General features: G+C 42.1%; 1 protein-coding gene across 1 annotated transcript in view; it reads left to right on the top strand.

The window, feature by feature from the left end:
* Positions 1-5,474: 5,474 nt before the first annotated feature.
* Positions 5,475-13,318, top strand: part of DYRK4 (dual specificity tyrosine phosphorylation regulated kinase 4) — a gene marked incomplete at both ends in the record, with an annotated part of 33,729 nt that continues 25,885 nt past the window's right edge. Inside the window, one exon of the mRNA XM_084256105.1 lies at positions 5,475-5,561. Coding sequence (XP_084112231.1) covers positions 5,475-5,561 — 87 coding nt within the window. The remainder of the gene's footprint in view (positions 5,562-13,318) is intronic.

The following is a 13,318-nucleotide window of genomic DNA, read 5'->3' as shown; positions in this document are numbered from 1 at the left end:
CAGTTCAACAATAAACTTTTTTTGTTTGATATTTTAAATTGTTTATTTATTTTTGGATTTTTTTTTTTTTTTACTTGAGGTAACATTGGTTTAAAACACTATGCATGATTTAAGGGGCTAGGTTCACACCTTTCCAGATGTATGTTACCACTCCACACCACCACCAAAATACCCATAGTCCACCACAATCCATTGCCCCCCTCCCTTTTTAAACAATATTTATTAAAAACCTGCTCTGTGTTAGGTGCTGGTATTATCATCTGACAGCAGCATCATGAACCTGTTTTCTCCATGTTATTTATATTACTACTTTCTATAGAAAAATACCTAAAGTTTGTTAAAACTACCCTTGCAGAAAGCATTAATGGCCTTCTTAGTGTCACATCCAGGGTACATGTTTCTTATCTTATAGACCCTATTCTTCAGTTCACATAACACCATAATTTTCTCCCACCTCCCTGCCTAATCATTGTTTTACAGCTTTCTAATCTTTGTACCTATACCTTCTTGAAGAGGCAGGCAGGGACCAGGCTAATTTGAAGCCTCTTTTGAACTCAATAAACAGACTAAGGTGTATGTGTGTGGATTTTAAGAGGTGTATTGATGTTCACATATTATTTTAGAAAACTCCCTCTGACAGTAATGGCCTGAAGAGTATGAATGTGACACGTTATAGTATCATATTCTGTGTGACATCACCCCTTCCCACCTCCCCTTTTTATCAAAGCTTAGGTGACTCCCCTCCAGTGGTCACCTCCATGCCAATGCTCCAAGTCAGGACCTTTGCTCCGGATGCCATTGCCTGATGTCATCACTACATCCATCACATCTCATGCCCCCAGCATTTCCCCTCTTATATTTTGTTGCTGAATGGTGCCATCAACAACTCAGGTGCCTAGGGCACTTGCACTCTCACCTCCAGGGCTGACAGTCCATTGCCCCATTTGCTCAAGCCTCTCTCCTCGTGCTGCCCTTACTCTGAAACTTCTACTTCCAGCAGGCATCCATCCTTGTATTGATTAAGATACTTACTCTGGCTTCCTTTCCATACCATTATTGTCAAGAAGGAGTTCTTTAAAATAAAATGTGAACATCAACACCCCTCTTAAAATCCACACACATACACCTTAGCCTATTTATTGAGTTCACAAGAGACTTCGAACCAGACTGGACCCCACCTGCCTCTTCAAGGGCCGCCTGCTGGCCTGCACCGTGGTCCCTGCCACACCAGAGAGCTGACACCTGTGGTGCTTGTGGCCACATGAAGGGGCTTTCCACACTTTTCTTACTGGCCCTCTTTACATTGCTAATTCCCAATTCAACTGCAATCTTTCAAAAGGTCATTTGAATCTGTTTCCTTTCTGGACCAGACTATTCATTCCTCTGTCATTCAACTCTAACTTTGCTTTTCATGCTTTTAAAACCTGGTGTAGCATTAAGTGTTCAAAAAAGGATTCATTTGCGAATAAAATCTCTCCAGAGCTTTTGCTTTGCGTTTCTGGCAATCACGTACGTTTTCAAGAGGGGCAGGAGAGGGATAACTCCATGCGTGTGATCTGTGCGTTCCGTCCCAAGTTCTCCATCCTCAGATGTCCTTCAGTTCTCATCCTGCACATAAAGAATTGAGGAAAGAGAACGGGAGTCGGAGGAAGAGACAAGTGTTCTTCGGCTACCGTGAAAGGAGGTTTGGGGCTGGACCACAGCCTAAGTCCTTTCAACTCCAGAGTCACAAAAAGGGTAGAAATAGTTTCTATAGCGACAGGGGAAGGGCGTGGTCCTCTCAGCCCCCGCGGGTTACCTGCCCGGACCCCCTGCTGCATCGGGCTGTCGGCGCCCTCCGGATGCAGCTCGACCTGCTTCCAGCCGGCGGCGGAGCAAAGTAAGGGCGGGCGAGGCGGTGGGGGGCTGGCTGAGCCAGCTGGGGGGCCAGGCCCGGGGCTCCACAGAGAAGAAGCATCAGGGGCCCCCGGGGGGGCGGGGGGAGCAAGGGGAATGTAAAGGGTCTAGAATATTAAAAAGTAGGAGGCGGAGTGCGGGGTGGGAGGCGAGAAAGCGATGAGTGTGGGTGGGGAAAGGACAGATCGATTTTCGATCTTGCTCTGAAGACCTGATTCCTCAGAAGCCACAGCAAATGGGCCGTTCTTTCCATAGAACGTAGCACCGCCGGCTGGGGCTGAATGTGAGATGGGCAGGAACTCAAAAGACCTGCCCTGAAACTCCTCGTACCCCTGACCTGACAACTTGGGGCACAAAACTCTCTCCCCCTCTTTCTTTATCTTCAATTTTGGTAGCCAAGACGGCACCCTGCCCCGGTGCCTCGCCTAGTCGAGGATCTGAATGATAGGAGCCTGTTCTGAGGCAGCCCTATAGCACCCGCACTAGACGCAAAAACACCTTCAGGAGTGTGTGGCTCAAGCAGCCAGAGCAACAATTTCCTCCAAGTGGCGCTTGCCGCTCTAGGTAACTCCCAGTGTCGGCAAATGCTGCCCTTGAAAAGGGGGTGACCAGTGCAAATCTGGGACTTTTTCTTAAAAGTCTAGTTACTTTGTAGTATTTGCCATGTTTGAAAGGTCTATCAGCCTCTACAGGGCCTAAGGGACTTGCACCCCTGACTTGTCTTAAAGGACTGATGGTCACTCATCTTAATTCAGGCTTCACTATCCAGGCTTCAATGGAGACTTGGCAGAAGTGTGAGGCCATTGAAATGGAAAGTTCAAGCTATGATAGGAGACATGTAAGCATCTGTGGGCGTTGGTCTTAATTACTTACCTGCAGTAGGTATGTAAAGTCTCGAAGTTGGGAGGAACTCTTCAAACATGGAGTGTGTCTAGGTAACTCTGTGACTTAAGTCTGTGTTTTCCTCTTCTGGTTTAGTGCTTATCAAAGGAGCGATGGCACACAGGAAGGGAGTCTCCCTGACTCCCTGCTCCCTTCTGCAGCTCCCCATGGTTGTCAGCAGCTTGACTAGAATACTTGCTTCTCAAGCTTTTGTCTGGCGCTGGGACCAGTGGTTTTAGCTGCCTCCAAACCCAACATGAATTGTCATGACAGTTAAATAGAGCAGAAACACTGGTCCAGGCTATAGAAATAGAAATGCAGGAGCGATGTAAATAAATTTCTGACTGCTGGACTTAGCACTGATTCGTGCATCCTCCAAACTCTAGAATGCTGTGCCACACAAAAGATCATTAAAAAAAAAAAAAAAAAAACCTAAACTAAGAGAGAGGCCACTGCAGCCCAGGCTCTCTCTGTCCTGCCTGGAGCTGTCTGGAATGAGGAGGGCTTTGCAGTAAAACCACAGAAAGTCTGGAGAGGAGAGGTCCTGGGAGTAAAAGGCTGCTGTCCCAGTATTCAGGGACTCGTGAGTGGAAGAGAGAATAGATGTTCTTTGTTGCTCTGCAGAGAAATAGCAAGTATCAATGGGAGAATGTTTTACTGAATATCATTTCTTCTAAGCAAGATGTGTTGAGCACCAACTGCATGTAAATTAACAGTATGGTGCAAAATGGGTTGCCTAGATAAATAGCTCTGACTCAGATATATTCACGCAGAGAAGCAATTATTACTTTTAAGCATTTTTTCATATATATGTAACTATGCATTTTCATATATATTTCATGTATATGTGTATGTATAAAATCACCAAATTATCACCAAAACAATAACAGTCAAATATTCATCCATGGTAAATGGATCAAAAATTGTGATAACCTTACAAAGGAATACTTCCTGCCAGTGCCTAGGATTAACTACAGGATTGATATATTCCACAACATGGTTAAATCTCAAGTACATTATACTATTTGAAAGATGCCAGAGTTAAAAAGTTATATACCTATGATTCAGATTTTATGACATTCTAGACAGGCAAATAAAAAAGGCAGAAATCATGTATATATGTGTGTATATGTGTATATATATGTATATGTATACATATATATATATATATATATATTAGAGACAGTGAGTTAAAATTTACATTCCTACTCTACTCTCCCAGAGGTACTTTTTAGTTTTATCTAGATCCTTTAATATGCCTATATAAAGGCATGCAAACCTCTTAATTTCTTCTTAAATAACTATGGAATCATATTACTCAATGTATTTTCAGCATACATAAAGCTCTACCTCATTTTAAAAATATTTAATTATTTATATTCTATAATCCATGTGTGCCATATTTTTTCATTTCTTGTATAGAGATAGTAAGTTCTGATTTTTCAACATTATACTGCAATAAATGTTGTGACATGTCTTCAATCTTCTGAATAATTTTGACATTATTATGCTGTCAACACTTACAGTGGTGTTTGCAAGTCCCTGTCAATGAAATGATTCACAGAAAGAGTGAGGACGTTTGCGTCGGTCCCTGTTCTGTCCCTGTTTTCTGTTTTCTTAGTTCCAATGCTTCTTGCTAGGATTTGGAGCTGAAAAGGACTTCCAAAGGACACAAAGCAGTCTCAGCGGGGCTCTGCTAATGTGACAGGTGCATAACAATGACATGAAAGCCTCTGAGAAACGCAATTTGACATCCACATACTTCATCACTTTAACTACATTCCAAAAGCCTGAATTACTTTTTCATCCTGCAGCAAGTTAAATTATTCATAGAGCTAAACTCTAAATGACCAAATGTAAAAGGTGTATAAGGGCCCAATCAGATCCAGAAAAAGCATTTCTACCAATTGTCCCTCCTTTCTCTTTCTAGAGGCATTAAGATATTGAGGTGACCACTAATAGAATCCATATTTTAGGGACCAAGGTGTTTGTGGCAAGAGAATGGTTTACTTTGCAGTTAGCCAAAAAAATGTCTTTTTTTTTTTTTCTTGGTGACCTAATGTACTACCTACCTCATTGACTCATCCATTCTTGGCTTCTGTCTCTCTGCCCTGAGATCATTAGGACTAATGCCAAGATACCCTCTCTGCTGACCTCATTCAGCCACTAGAAGGGAAACAAAAAGCAGCAGAGACTCAGTCACTGCCTTTAGTCTACCATTTTTTCCCTCTAAATCTGCCCTTTATTCTTCCCATTCCGGGGGGGTGGGGACTATTATGTGTTCTTCTGATAACCAAAAGCATGATGAAAACTCTTGTAAACCAAAATGCCAGAAAATGGAGAAGCTGTTAGAGTATTCCCAGACCCCCAAAATAACCTACTAAGTAACACATAAAACCTACAGTCACATCAGCACATAGGAAAGCAAGGATTGATCAGCTACTTGAACAGCCTATATAAAGTCCTTCTGGGGGGAGGGAGCTTAGCAGGGCTGCTCTCTCTGCTTGAGGTTTTGCAGTATTGCTGCAAAACCAACACTGTTTCTGCTGTAAAAGTGAAAGTCCTCTTCAGATTTCTTCCAGTTAGCAAAAACAGCTACTTAGTAGGAATTTTGTAGGGGCATAGTGGCAGGATGAGAATGTTCCCAAAAGTTCCAACTGCCAATTTATTTTTTTACTCTCTCTTGCAGAACTAAAATGGATGCTAAAAAGCCAAGAAAATGCAGTTTGACATCCTTCCCAGTTTTGAAAGCAAGAAAGAAACAAAATTTCACCTCTGTACAGGTAAGGATCCTTACATTTCATGTATTAGAGAGGCATCATCCCCAAGACTCGGGTACCCAGAATCTGGAGTGGCTATTGTGTTACATCCCCTCTGATAGCAGGATGAGGGGAAGGTGTGGGAGGATCCTGCTGTTGGCAGAGATAGCTCTGGATGGGCTTGGAGGGAAGTGGGCTAGAGACCAGAGTGAAGTTTCCCAGAATTCAGAACTGCAAGGTCATAATCTAATAGGAGACTTGTGTGTGAGAAGCCCACGTCAACAGCTATTGACAGTTACTTTTATTCTGCTCTGTATACCTGAAACCATGCAAGAAGCATCCTGTAGTGGTTCTAAATGGTATCCAAGAACTTATCCAGAAAATACCTGTGGGCTTTTTTCTAACACAGACATGCCTCAAAAATTAGGGAAAAGTCATATAGCACCAAATGTACTGGTATGACAAGGTACTTTGTGATGATCATCTGTACAATCAGCTTCTAAAGCAGGTGTATAGTTTTAATCTAATACCTTCAGTTTGACGGTCATAACTTGTTCAAAAGAGCATATTGTTTGGAATCTTCATTCTGAAAAAATTTTGCAACAAACTTCAACCCAGGGCATCCAGGTTTCACTTTTTAAACCTTGCCTGCATTACTGATGGGGGAGCCAGGCTTCAGCACCATATCTAAGACCTGGTAAAAATTCTCCACTGGGAGAGCAGACTGGTACAACCACTATGGAAAGCTGCGTGGAGATTCCTCAACCTGCTAAAGATGGAGCTTCCATATGATCCAGCAATTCCACTCCTAGGTATTTACCCAAAGGACACAAATATTAATTCAAAAGGGCACCTGCACCCCTATGTTTATAGCAGCACTATTTACAATAGCTAAGCTATGGAAACAACCCAAATGCCCAAAAATAGATGATTGAATCAAAAAGATGTGGTACATATACACAATGGAATATTACTCAGCAATCAAAAAAGATAACCTCATGCAATTTGCAGCAACATGGATGGAGCTGGAAGGGATCATGCCCAGTGAAACAAACCAGAAAGAAAAAGAAAAATACCGGATGGTCTCACTCATAGTAGGAATTTAGAAAACCTAAATAAGGGACGAGGAAAAAAACCTAATTATAATAAAGTAAAAATCAAAATCAACAAGCAACTATGAACCAGAGACACACTATGGGGGGAGGGGGTGGGGCGGGGAAGGAGGGAGTAGGATCAAAACAAGGGGGTGGGAATTGTATGGGGACTATAACCGAGATGAAAATGCATACATTGTACAAAAATGAAAAATGATGTAAAAAATGTATAAAATAAAAAAAAAGAAAGAAAAAAAATTCTCCTCCAAATAGTTTATACGCCACCACCTTAGGTCACCTCCTCCAAGCGTTGTTCCTGATTTAACCCTTTTATCGGCTCCCTTGGGATTATAACTCACACAAAATGGGCCCTATGCAAAGATTATAGCTCTCAGTTCCTACCCCTGCTATCATCACATTCAACAAAAATAATCGTTTTGAAATTCATAAAAATGTATTAAAACCTGAAGCACTTCTTTTGCTAAAATGAAATTAACATGGAATTATTTAAATAGTAAATCTGCAGCAAAACATGGTGATACAATGAGATAACATCTGTCAGTTCAAATTTAAAAATATTGTGCAAACAGAATGTTCTCAGTTTTGATTTCACTTTAGAAAAATCATGAGTTTTGTAATTTACTTTTTTTAGCTTCTTGAATTAACATTTATATTTAGATGCCTCTTGCATGAAACTTACAGGCAAGTACTCTAACTATCTCCATTTTGCAGATGGGAGAACTGAGAGTCAAACGCAGTTAACTATCTTATGGCCATAAGCCTAGTAAGTAGATAAAAGAGTTCAAACCATATTCTAAAATACTCTCATTTTATGCCTCTTTGCTGAGTTATGTCAACTGTCAAATGATGTTCTATAAGGTTCCTTTGCATATTTAAAGCTATAGAAAGCAAATTCTGGGGCCTCCCCAGTGGCGCAGCGGTTGAGCGCTTGCTTGCAAAGGTGCCAGCAGCCTCTGCAGCGTGGGTTCGATCCCCGGCCACCGGGCGAGGGTCCCACATGGCGCGCAGACCTCTCCTGCCGCCCGCTGCTCCCCTCAGCAGTGTACTTCGGTCCTTCTGCCTGTTCTGCTCCCCGCTCTGGCTCTGGTGAATTCTCTCACCCTCCTGTGCCTCTGACTGTACCCAGTGCTTGTATAAAATAAAATAAATAAATCTTTAAAAAAAAGAAAGAAAGAAAGCAAATTCTGTTGTAGTTATTGTGACAAGAATTGTCAAAAATAAAATTAAAAATAACATTCAAGATAAGCTCATTTACGTTGTATTTTTCAACTTTTGGCAAATTGACAATATCATTTAACAATGCTTTTTAAACTTATAATTATTGGGCCTCCCTGGTGGCACAAGGGATGAAGACGCAACCTCTGAGGCTATCTGCAGCCACTGAAGCGTGAGTTCGATCCCCAGCCAGGGAGCTACCCGCATGGCACAGCAGACCTCTCCTGACTTGCCCGCTGCTCCCCTCAGCAGTGTATTTCAGTCAATCTGCCTGTTCTGCTCCCCACTCTGTCTCTGATGAATCCTCTCACCCCTCATACCTCTGGCCTGTACCCCAGATTTTGTATTCATAAATAAATAAATCTTTAAAAAAATTTAAAAAAATTTATAACTATTGTCTTTACATTAGTAATTATTCTATGGACCCTAAGTAGATGTCTTTTTATCATCTGTTCATTTTCTGCAATAGAACCCTTGACTTGGAGTGAGTCCAAATGAAGGTGTCTGTTTTGGCAAATACACCCCAGAATTCAGAGACTTGGTATGAGAAAATGAATATAAAACACCTAATCAATCATTTCTTTAAAAATGGGATGAATTTTATAGTGTGTTTATACCTTGATAATGTGAAAGAATTTTATACTGATTACATGTTAAAATAGTATTTTATTTTGTATGAAATAAAATATGATTGGTGTTTACATCACCATTTCCTCTTAGAAAATTTTAAATTATAGGGCTCATATTTTATTTATTTTTTTTTATAAATTTTTCTCCCCCTTTTTTATTTTGAGTGTGTGTGTATTACTTCTGCATTTTACTGCTATTGCACGGTGCTGCTTTCTAATGGAAACCCTGTATCAGCACAGATATTCGGTCAGGTTCAGTGCTGAGTCCCCAGATCCTGGGACAGTGGCTGGCACAGGGGAGCCTCGCATGTCCTCATGGGGTAGCCACCACTAGTGTCTATTCATTGTTCTCTCGATAAGTATATATTGAGTGTCTGAGCATCTCAAGCATCATCCTAAGTGCCAGGGTTTCAGTGGAACACAAAGCTGACAAAAACAAAAGCCAAAACCAGCTTGTCATGCAGTTTACAGTGGGGATTCTTTGTGGAAAGACCACATGGTGTCAGGGTGTGTGATGACCCGCCCTCGCTTTCTTCAGGGGTCAAAAGCTGGAATTGAACTAGTCCAGTGGTTCTCAAATTTGGTTGTATTTTTACAATACTTGGGGATGGTTTTCAAGACCAAGAAATCAGAATTTCTAGGATCACTTATTTTTTAAGTTCTTTTCTATTAGGACACAGATGTCCATTTAATTGCCAACTAAGACTCCCTGCTTAGATGATTTAGTCTGTATGTTTTTACTGATTGTGAAATTGAAAGTTAATCCTACATCCGCTCCATGCGGTGGAATGAAATGAAATCAGACAATAGGAGCTTGCTGGCTGGCAGATATTGGAAGACCAATAAACAGTGGCTGCTCTTTCCATGTCCCCTTTAGTAGAAAGGGGTTTTCTGTAGGAGACAGGCTTATTATAGAGCCTGACACAGTAGAAGAAGGTATCCTAGTTCGTGTATCTCATTAGATCTCCACAGGAAAAAAACAATCTGAGCATCTGTCTGGCAAAGGAATCGAATTCACAGTCAATTATAATTGAAGAGAGAACAGTCAGCAGAGATTCCACTGGTGTAGGTTTTCACTGTGGTACTCTGTAAGTTATGATAATGAATTCACTTTTGAAATGCAAGTGCAAGGTATAGATGAGAACTTATAATGATAACAGAACTGAAACATTTAAAATATGATTGTAAGCATTCAACGTATAATTGGTGGAAATTAGGTATATAATAGAATATTTTATCTACATTTGGGTGGACTCGAAGTCCTGAGAAAGAGCGCTAACATACCTTTGCTAACATACCTAATAGTAGGATCATCTCCTAGGATCCTATTATTCCCAGGCAGATCCACTTAGTAAGTATCAGTTCCTTTGTTCTGAGTTCCCACTGGCCCTCTCAATTTAGAGAGACAGGAAAACTAAGACTTGAGATTCCCTGCAGTGGCTGGGACAGGATGGGATGAGACAGGATAACTCTGGGTACCGGAATTAATGTGAGGGAGATTACTTCTGTTGAAAGCTTCCCCAAGCCACAAAAAAACAGAGCCTAATGGCTGCCCTGGTGGCGCAAGGGGTTAAAACACAGCCTGCGAAGCTGTCCGCAGCCTCTGCAGCACAAGTTTGATCCCTGGCTGGCCAGGGAGAAATCTACATGGCGCAGTAGACCTCTCCTGACTGGTCCGCTGCTTCCCTCAGCAGTGTACTTTTGTCTGTCTATCTGCCTGTTCTGTTCCCAGCTCTGCCTCTGGTGAAACCTCTTACCCCACCTCCCCCACACACACACCTCTGGCCTGTACCCCAGCTCTGGTATGCATAAATAAATGAATCTTTAAAAAACAAAACAAAACAAAACAAAAAAAAAGACAGAGCTTATTCTCTTGATGCTGGAGGCAGAGACAAGATTGTAGAAATAAAACTCCGCCCAGTATGTGATTATAGCCTTTTATATTTGCTCCTTTCAACAATATTAAGATTGTCATCACTCCTTTTTTAAAAAGGAGGAAACTAAGGCCCAATGACATTAAACCAATCACGGAAACTCGTTCAAGTTAATAAAACTTAAAATCAGGATTCAGACTTTATTCTGTAGAAATTAATGCTTTACCAAAAAAAAAAAAAAAGAAAGAAATTAATGCTTTACCTTTTTTGATTATTAAGTGCTGAGTATACATATAAATAGGTAAGTATATATGAAAAGTCAAAAGAATAACAATATAATGCATACCCTGTGTGTGTCCAACGTGGCTTAAGGAATTCGGGTGTGTTCTTCCCCCATCATGTCTCACTCCCTCATAACCCCACTGAGCAAGCCCCTCTTGTGAACTTGACATTTATTATTCCATTGTTTTTCTTTATATGTTTCTAGACCTCCTACCTTATGTACTGATTAGCTTTGCATGCTTTTGTTTTTTATAGACGTGGCATCAACTGTTTAATTTTCCTTTTTTTTTTAAAGATTTATTTATGCATACAAGAATGGAGCACGGGTCAGAGGTGCGGGCAGAGACAGAGTGGGGAACAGAACAGGCAAACTGACTGAAATACACTGCTGAGGAGAGCAGCGGGCTAGTCAGGAGAGGTCTGCTGCACCATGGCCTGCCGGGGATCGAAGTTGTGCTGCAGAGGCTGCGGGTAGCTTCATAGGTTGTGTCTTAACCCCTTGATCCACCAGGGAGACCCAACTATTTAATTTTCTTTTGCAACTCTCTTTTTATGCTCAGCACTTAGCGAGTGTACCCTGGTGCCCTGCTGCCTGGCTTACCCTTGGGCTGGTTAGGACTCCGTACTGGTTGACCAGTGTCTGTGTCCTCTGTTCTTAGGAACCTACTTATTCATCATTTTCACTGCTGTATCCCATTGTATGGACATGTTACACCTCTTGTCAGTTTTACAGCTGATAAAGATATTTTTCTTGTGTTTTGTTTTTGTAAATGGTTCTGCTATGAACGTGGCTGTGCATGTGTCTTAGTGTGTGTAGGCAAGAGATTTTAGAGTGTATACTTAGGAGGGGTATAGTAAGGCCTGTGAATGTTGGACTTTGCCCAATAATTCCCACCAGTCTATAAGATTTAGCCATCATTGTACCTTGCCACCAACAGTCCCTTAGAATCTAGCTGTTCCACATCCTTTTTATCACTTATTATTGTATGACTTTTTCTTTTGTCAGTTTGGGACCTGGGTAACAATATTTTATCGTATTTTGATTTTCATTGTGATGATTATTAATGGATTGAACCTCTTTTATGTGTTTGTTGATCTTTAGTGAAATGCCTGGTCATCTCTTTGCGTAAATATTTTTCTGTTGTATTATTTTTTCTTATTGATTTGTAGAATATTTTATACATGTATGCATATATAATATACATGTTCCACAAGATGTAAACTATGCATGAAGAGTAGATACATATATTTATCTATAAATAAATATAAACTATTCAAGGGATGTGCTAATCCTTTGCCAGTTGTATGTGCTATAAATACCTTCTGCTGGTTGTTGACTTGCCTATTTTTTATGGACTTTACTTTTTAGAGTTTCAGGTTCACAGAAAAATTGAGCAGAGTTCCCGTGTGCCCCATTCACCCTGTGAAGTTGCTGTGTTATTCCCCCACACTGGGCAGAATCTCCTCCCTTCACCTTCATTTTGCCCAGGACCCCAGAGAGGACATGACGTCAATGCAATGATGTGCTCGCTTGGTCCTCCCAAGTGCTGGGCTCGTTCACTCAGCTAATGGGTCTCCAGAGCCCAGCGTGGCTGTGGATGTCGTCAGAGGGATGCTCGCCTCTGTCCAGGCTCCCTGGCTCCTCATGTACAGCAGGGGGGCTTAAGGGTAGCATCTTGGCTAGAAGGGGCAGTGGGAGAGGTGCTGTGATTTGCTGAAAGGCTGTAGCACATAGTAGCTTAATGCCTTCGCTGGGGATGCAAGGACCCAGGCACCTCCCTCTTCTCCAGCTCTCTGCTGCTCTGCGGGGGCCTAATTGTGGAAGGTGTTGTGTTCTGTAGAGAATACCCAAAGATTTCTTTCGTCACACCCTCGTCCTGCATTAATGCATTTGTTTTGAGCTCCCAGTTGTTCTGGCCTCTGGGAAGAGATTATGGAGCCTATAAGAAGGAAGCTGTGATTTGATATCCCAGAACTTGAACTACAATCTTGACTAGGCATTTGGGATTTTTTTTTTTCCTTTTTAAACTGGGAGGAGAAAGAGGCCAGGAGGAGTCAGCTGAGGAAACAGAAAAAGAGCCGGTGAGGTAGGATTTGGGCTGGGAACCTTGGTGGCAGCATGCCTTTCTGAGAAGAGTGAGAGCATGAGCTAGGAGCAGGGGACCAGGGCGGCCCTGATGCCTACTGGGTATCCCTTGCTTTCTCCCCTGAACTTCAGAGATGAAGACTTCCAGGTAATGGGGAGGCAGTGCTGTTGGGGCTCTGGCATAGGGGTCAGGCCGTGTGTCTTTTCGCTCTGAGTTAGGGGCCGGGAATACACCCCCATGCCACCTGTGGATAAAGCCAGAGCTCTCTACACAAGGGGAAGCAGCATGTGTATGGTGGGGTGGGGGCCTGGCATGATGGAATGCAAGGAGGGGGCCCTGAAATTTCCTTCAGCCCCTGAAAGTCTTCTCTAAGTGGAGGTGCACTGTTGGGGAGAGCACCTCCAGGCACACACTCTGGAAATGCAATTCACTTTGAGGGGTGAGTATGGGCAGCATGGATTAGGCAATCTGGAGGCTTTCCAGGCAAAAGGTAGTGCCAAGGAATAGGAGAGCCCTGGCTCCTGGTGGGTTGGCAGTCTCTCAAAGAGGGATGTGGCCAGGATAGGTGGCCTCAATTGG

Source organism: Talpa europaea, assembly GCF_964194135.1.
Source record: "Talpa europaea genome assembly, chromosome: 15".
Lineage (NCBI taxonomy): Eukaryota > Metazoa > Chordata > Mammalia > Eulipotyphla > Talpidae > Talpa > Talpa europaea.
Note: the sequence above shows the minus strand (reverse complement) of the source record. Positions and strands in the feature narration are given on the sequence as shown.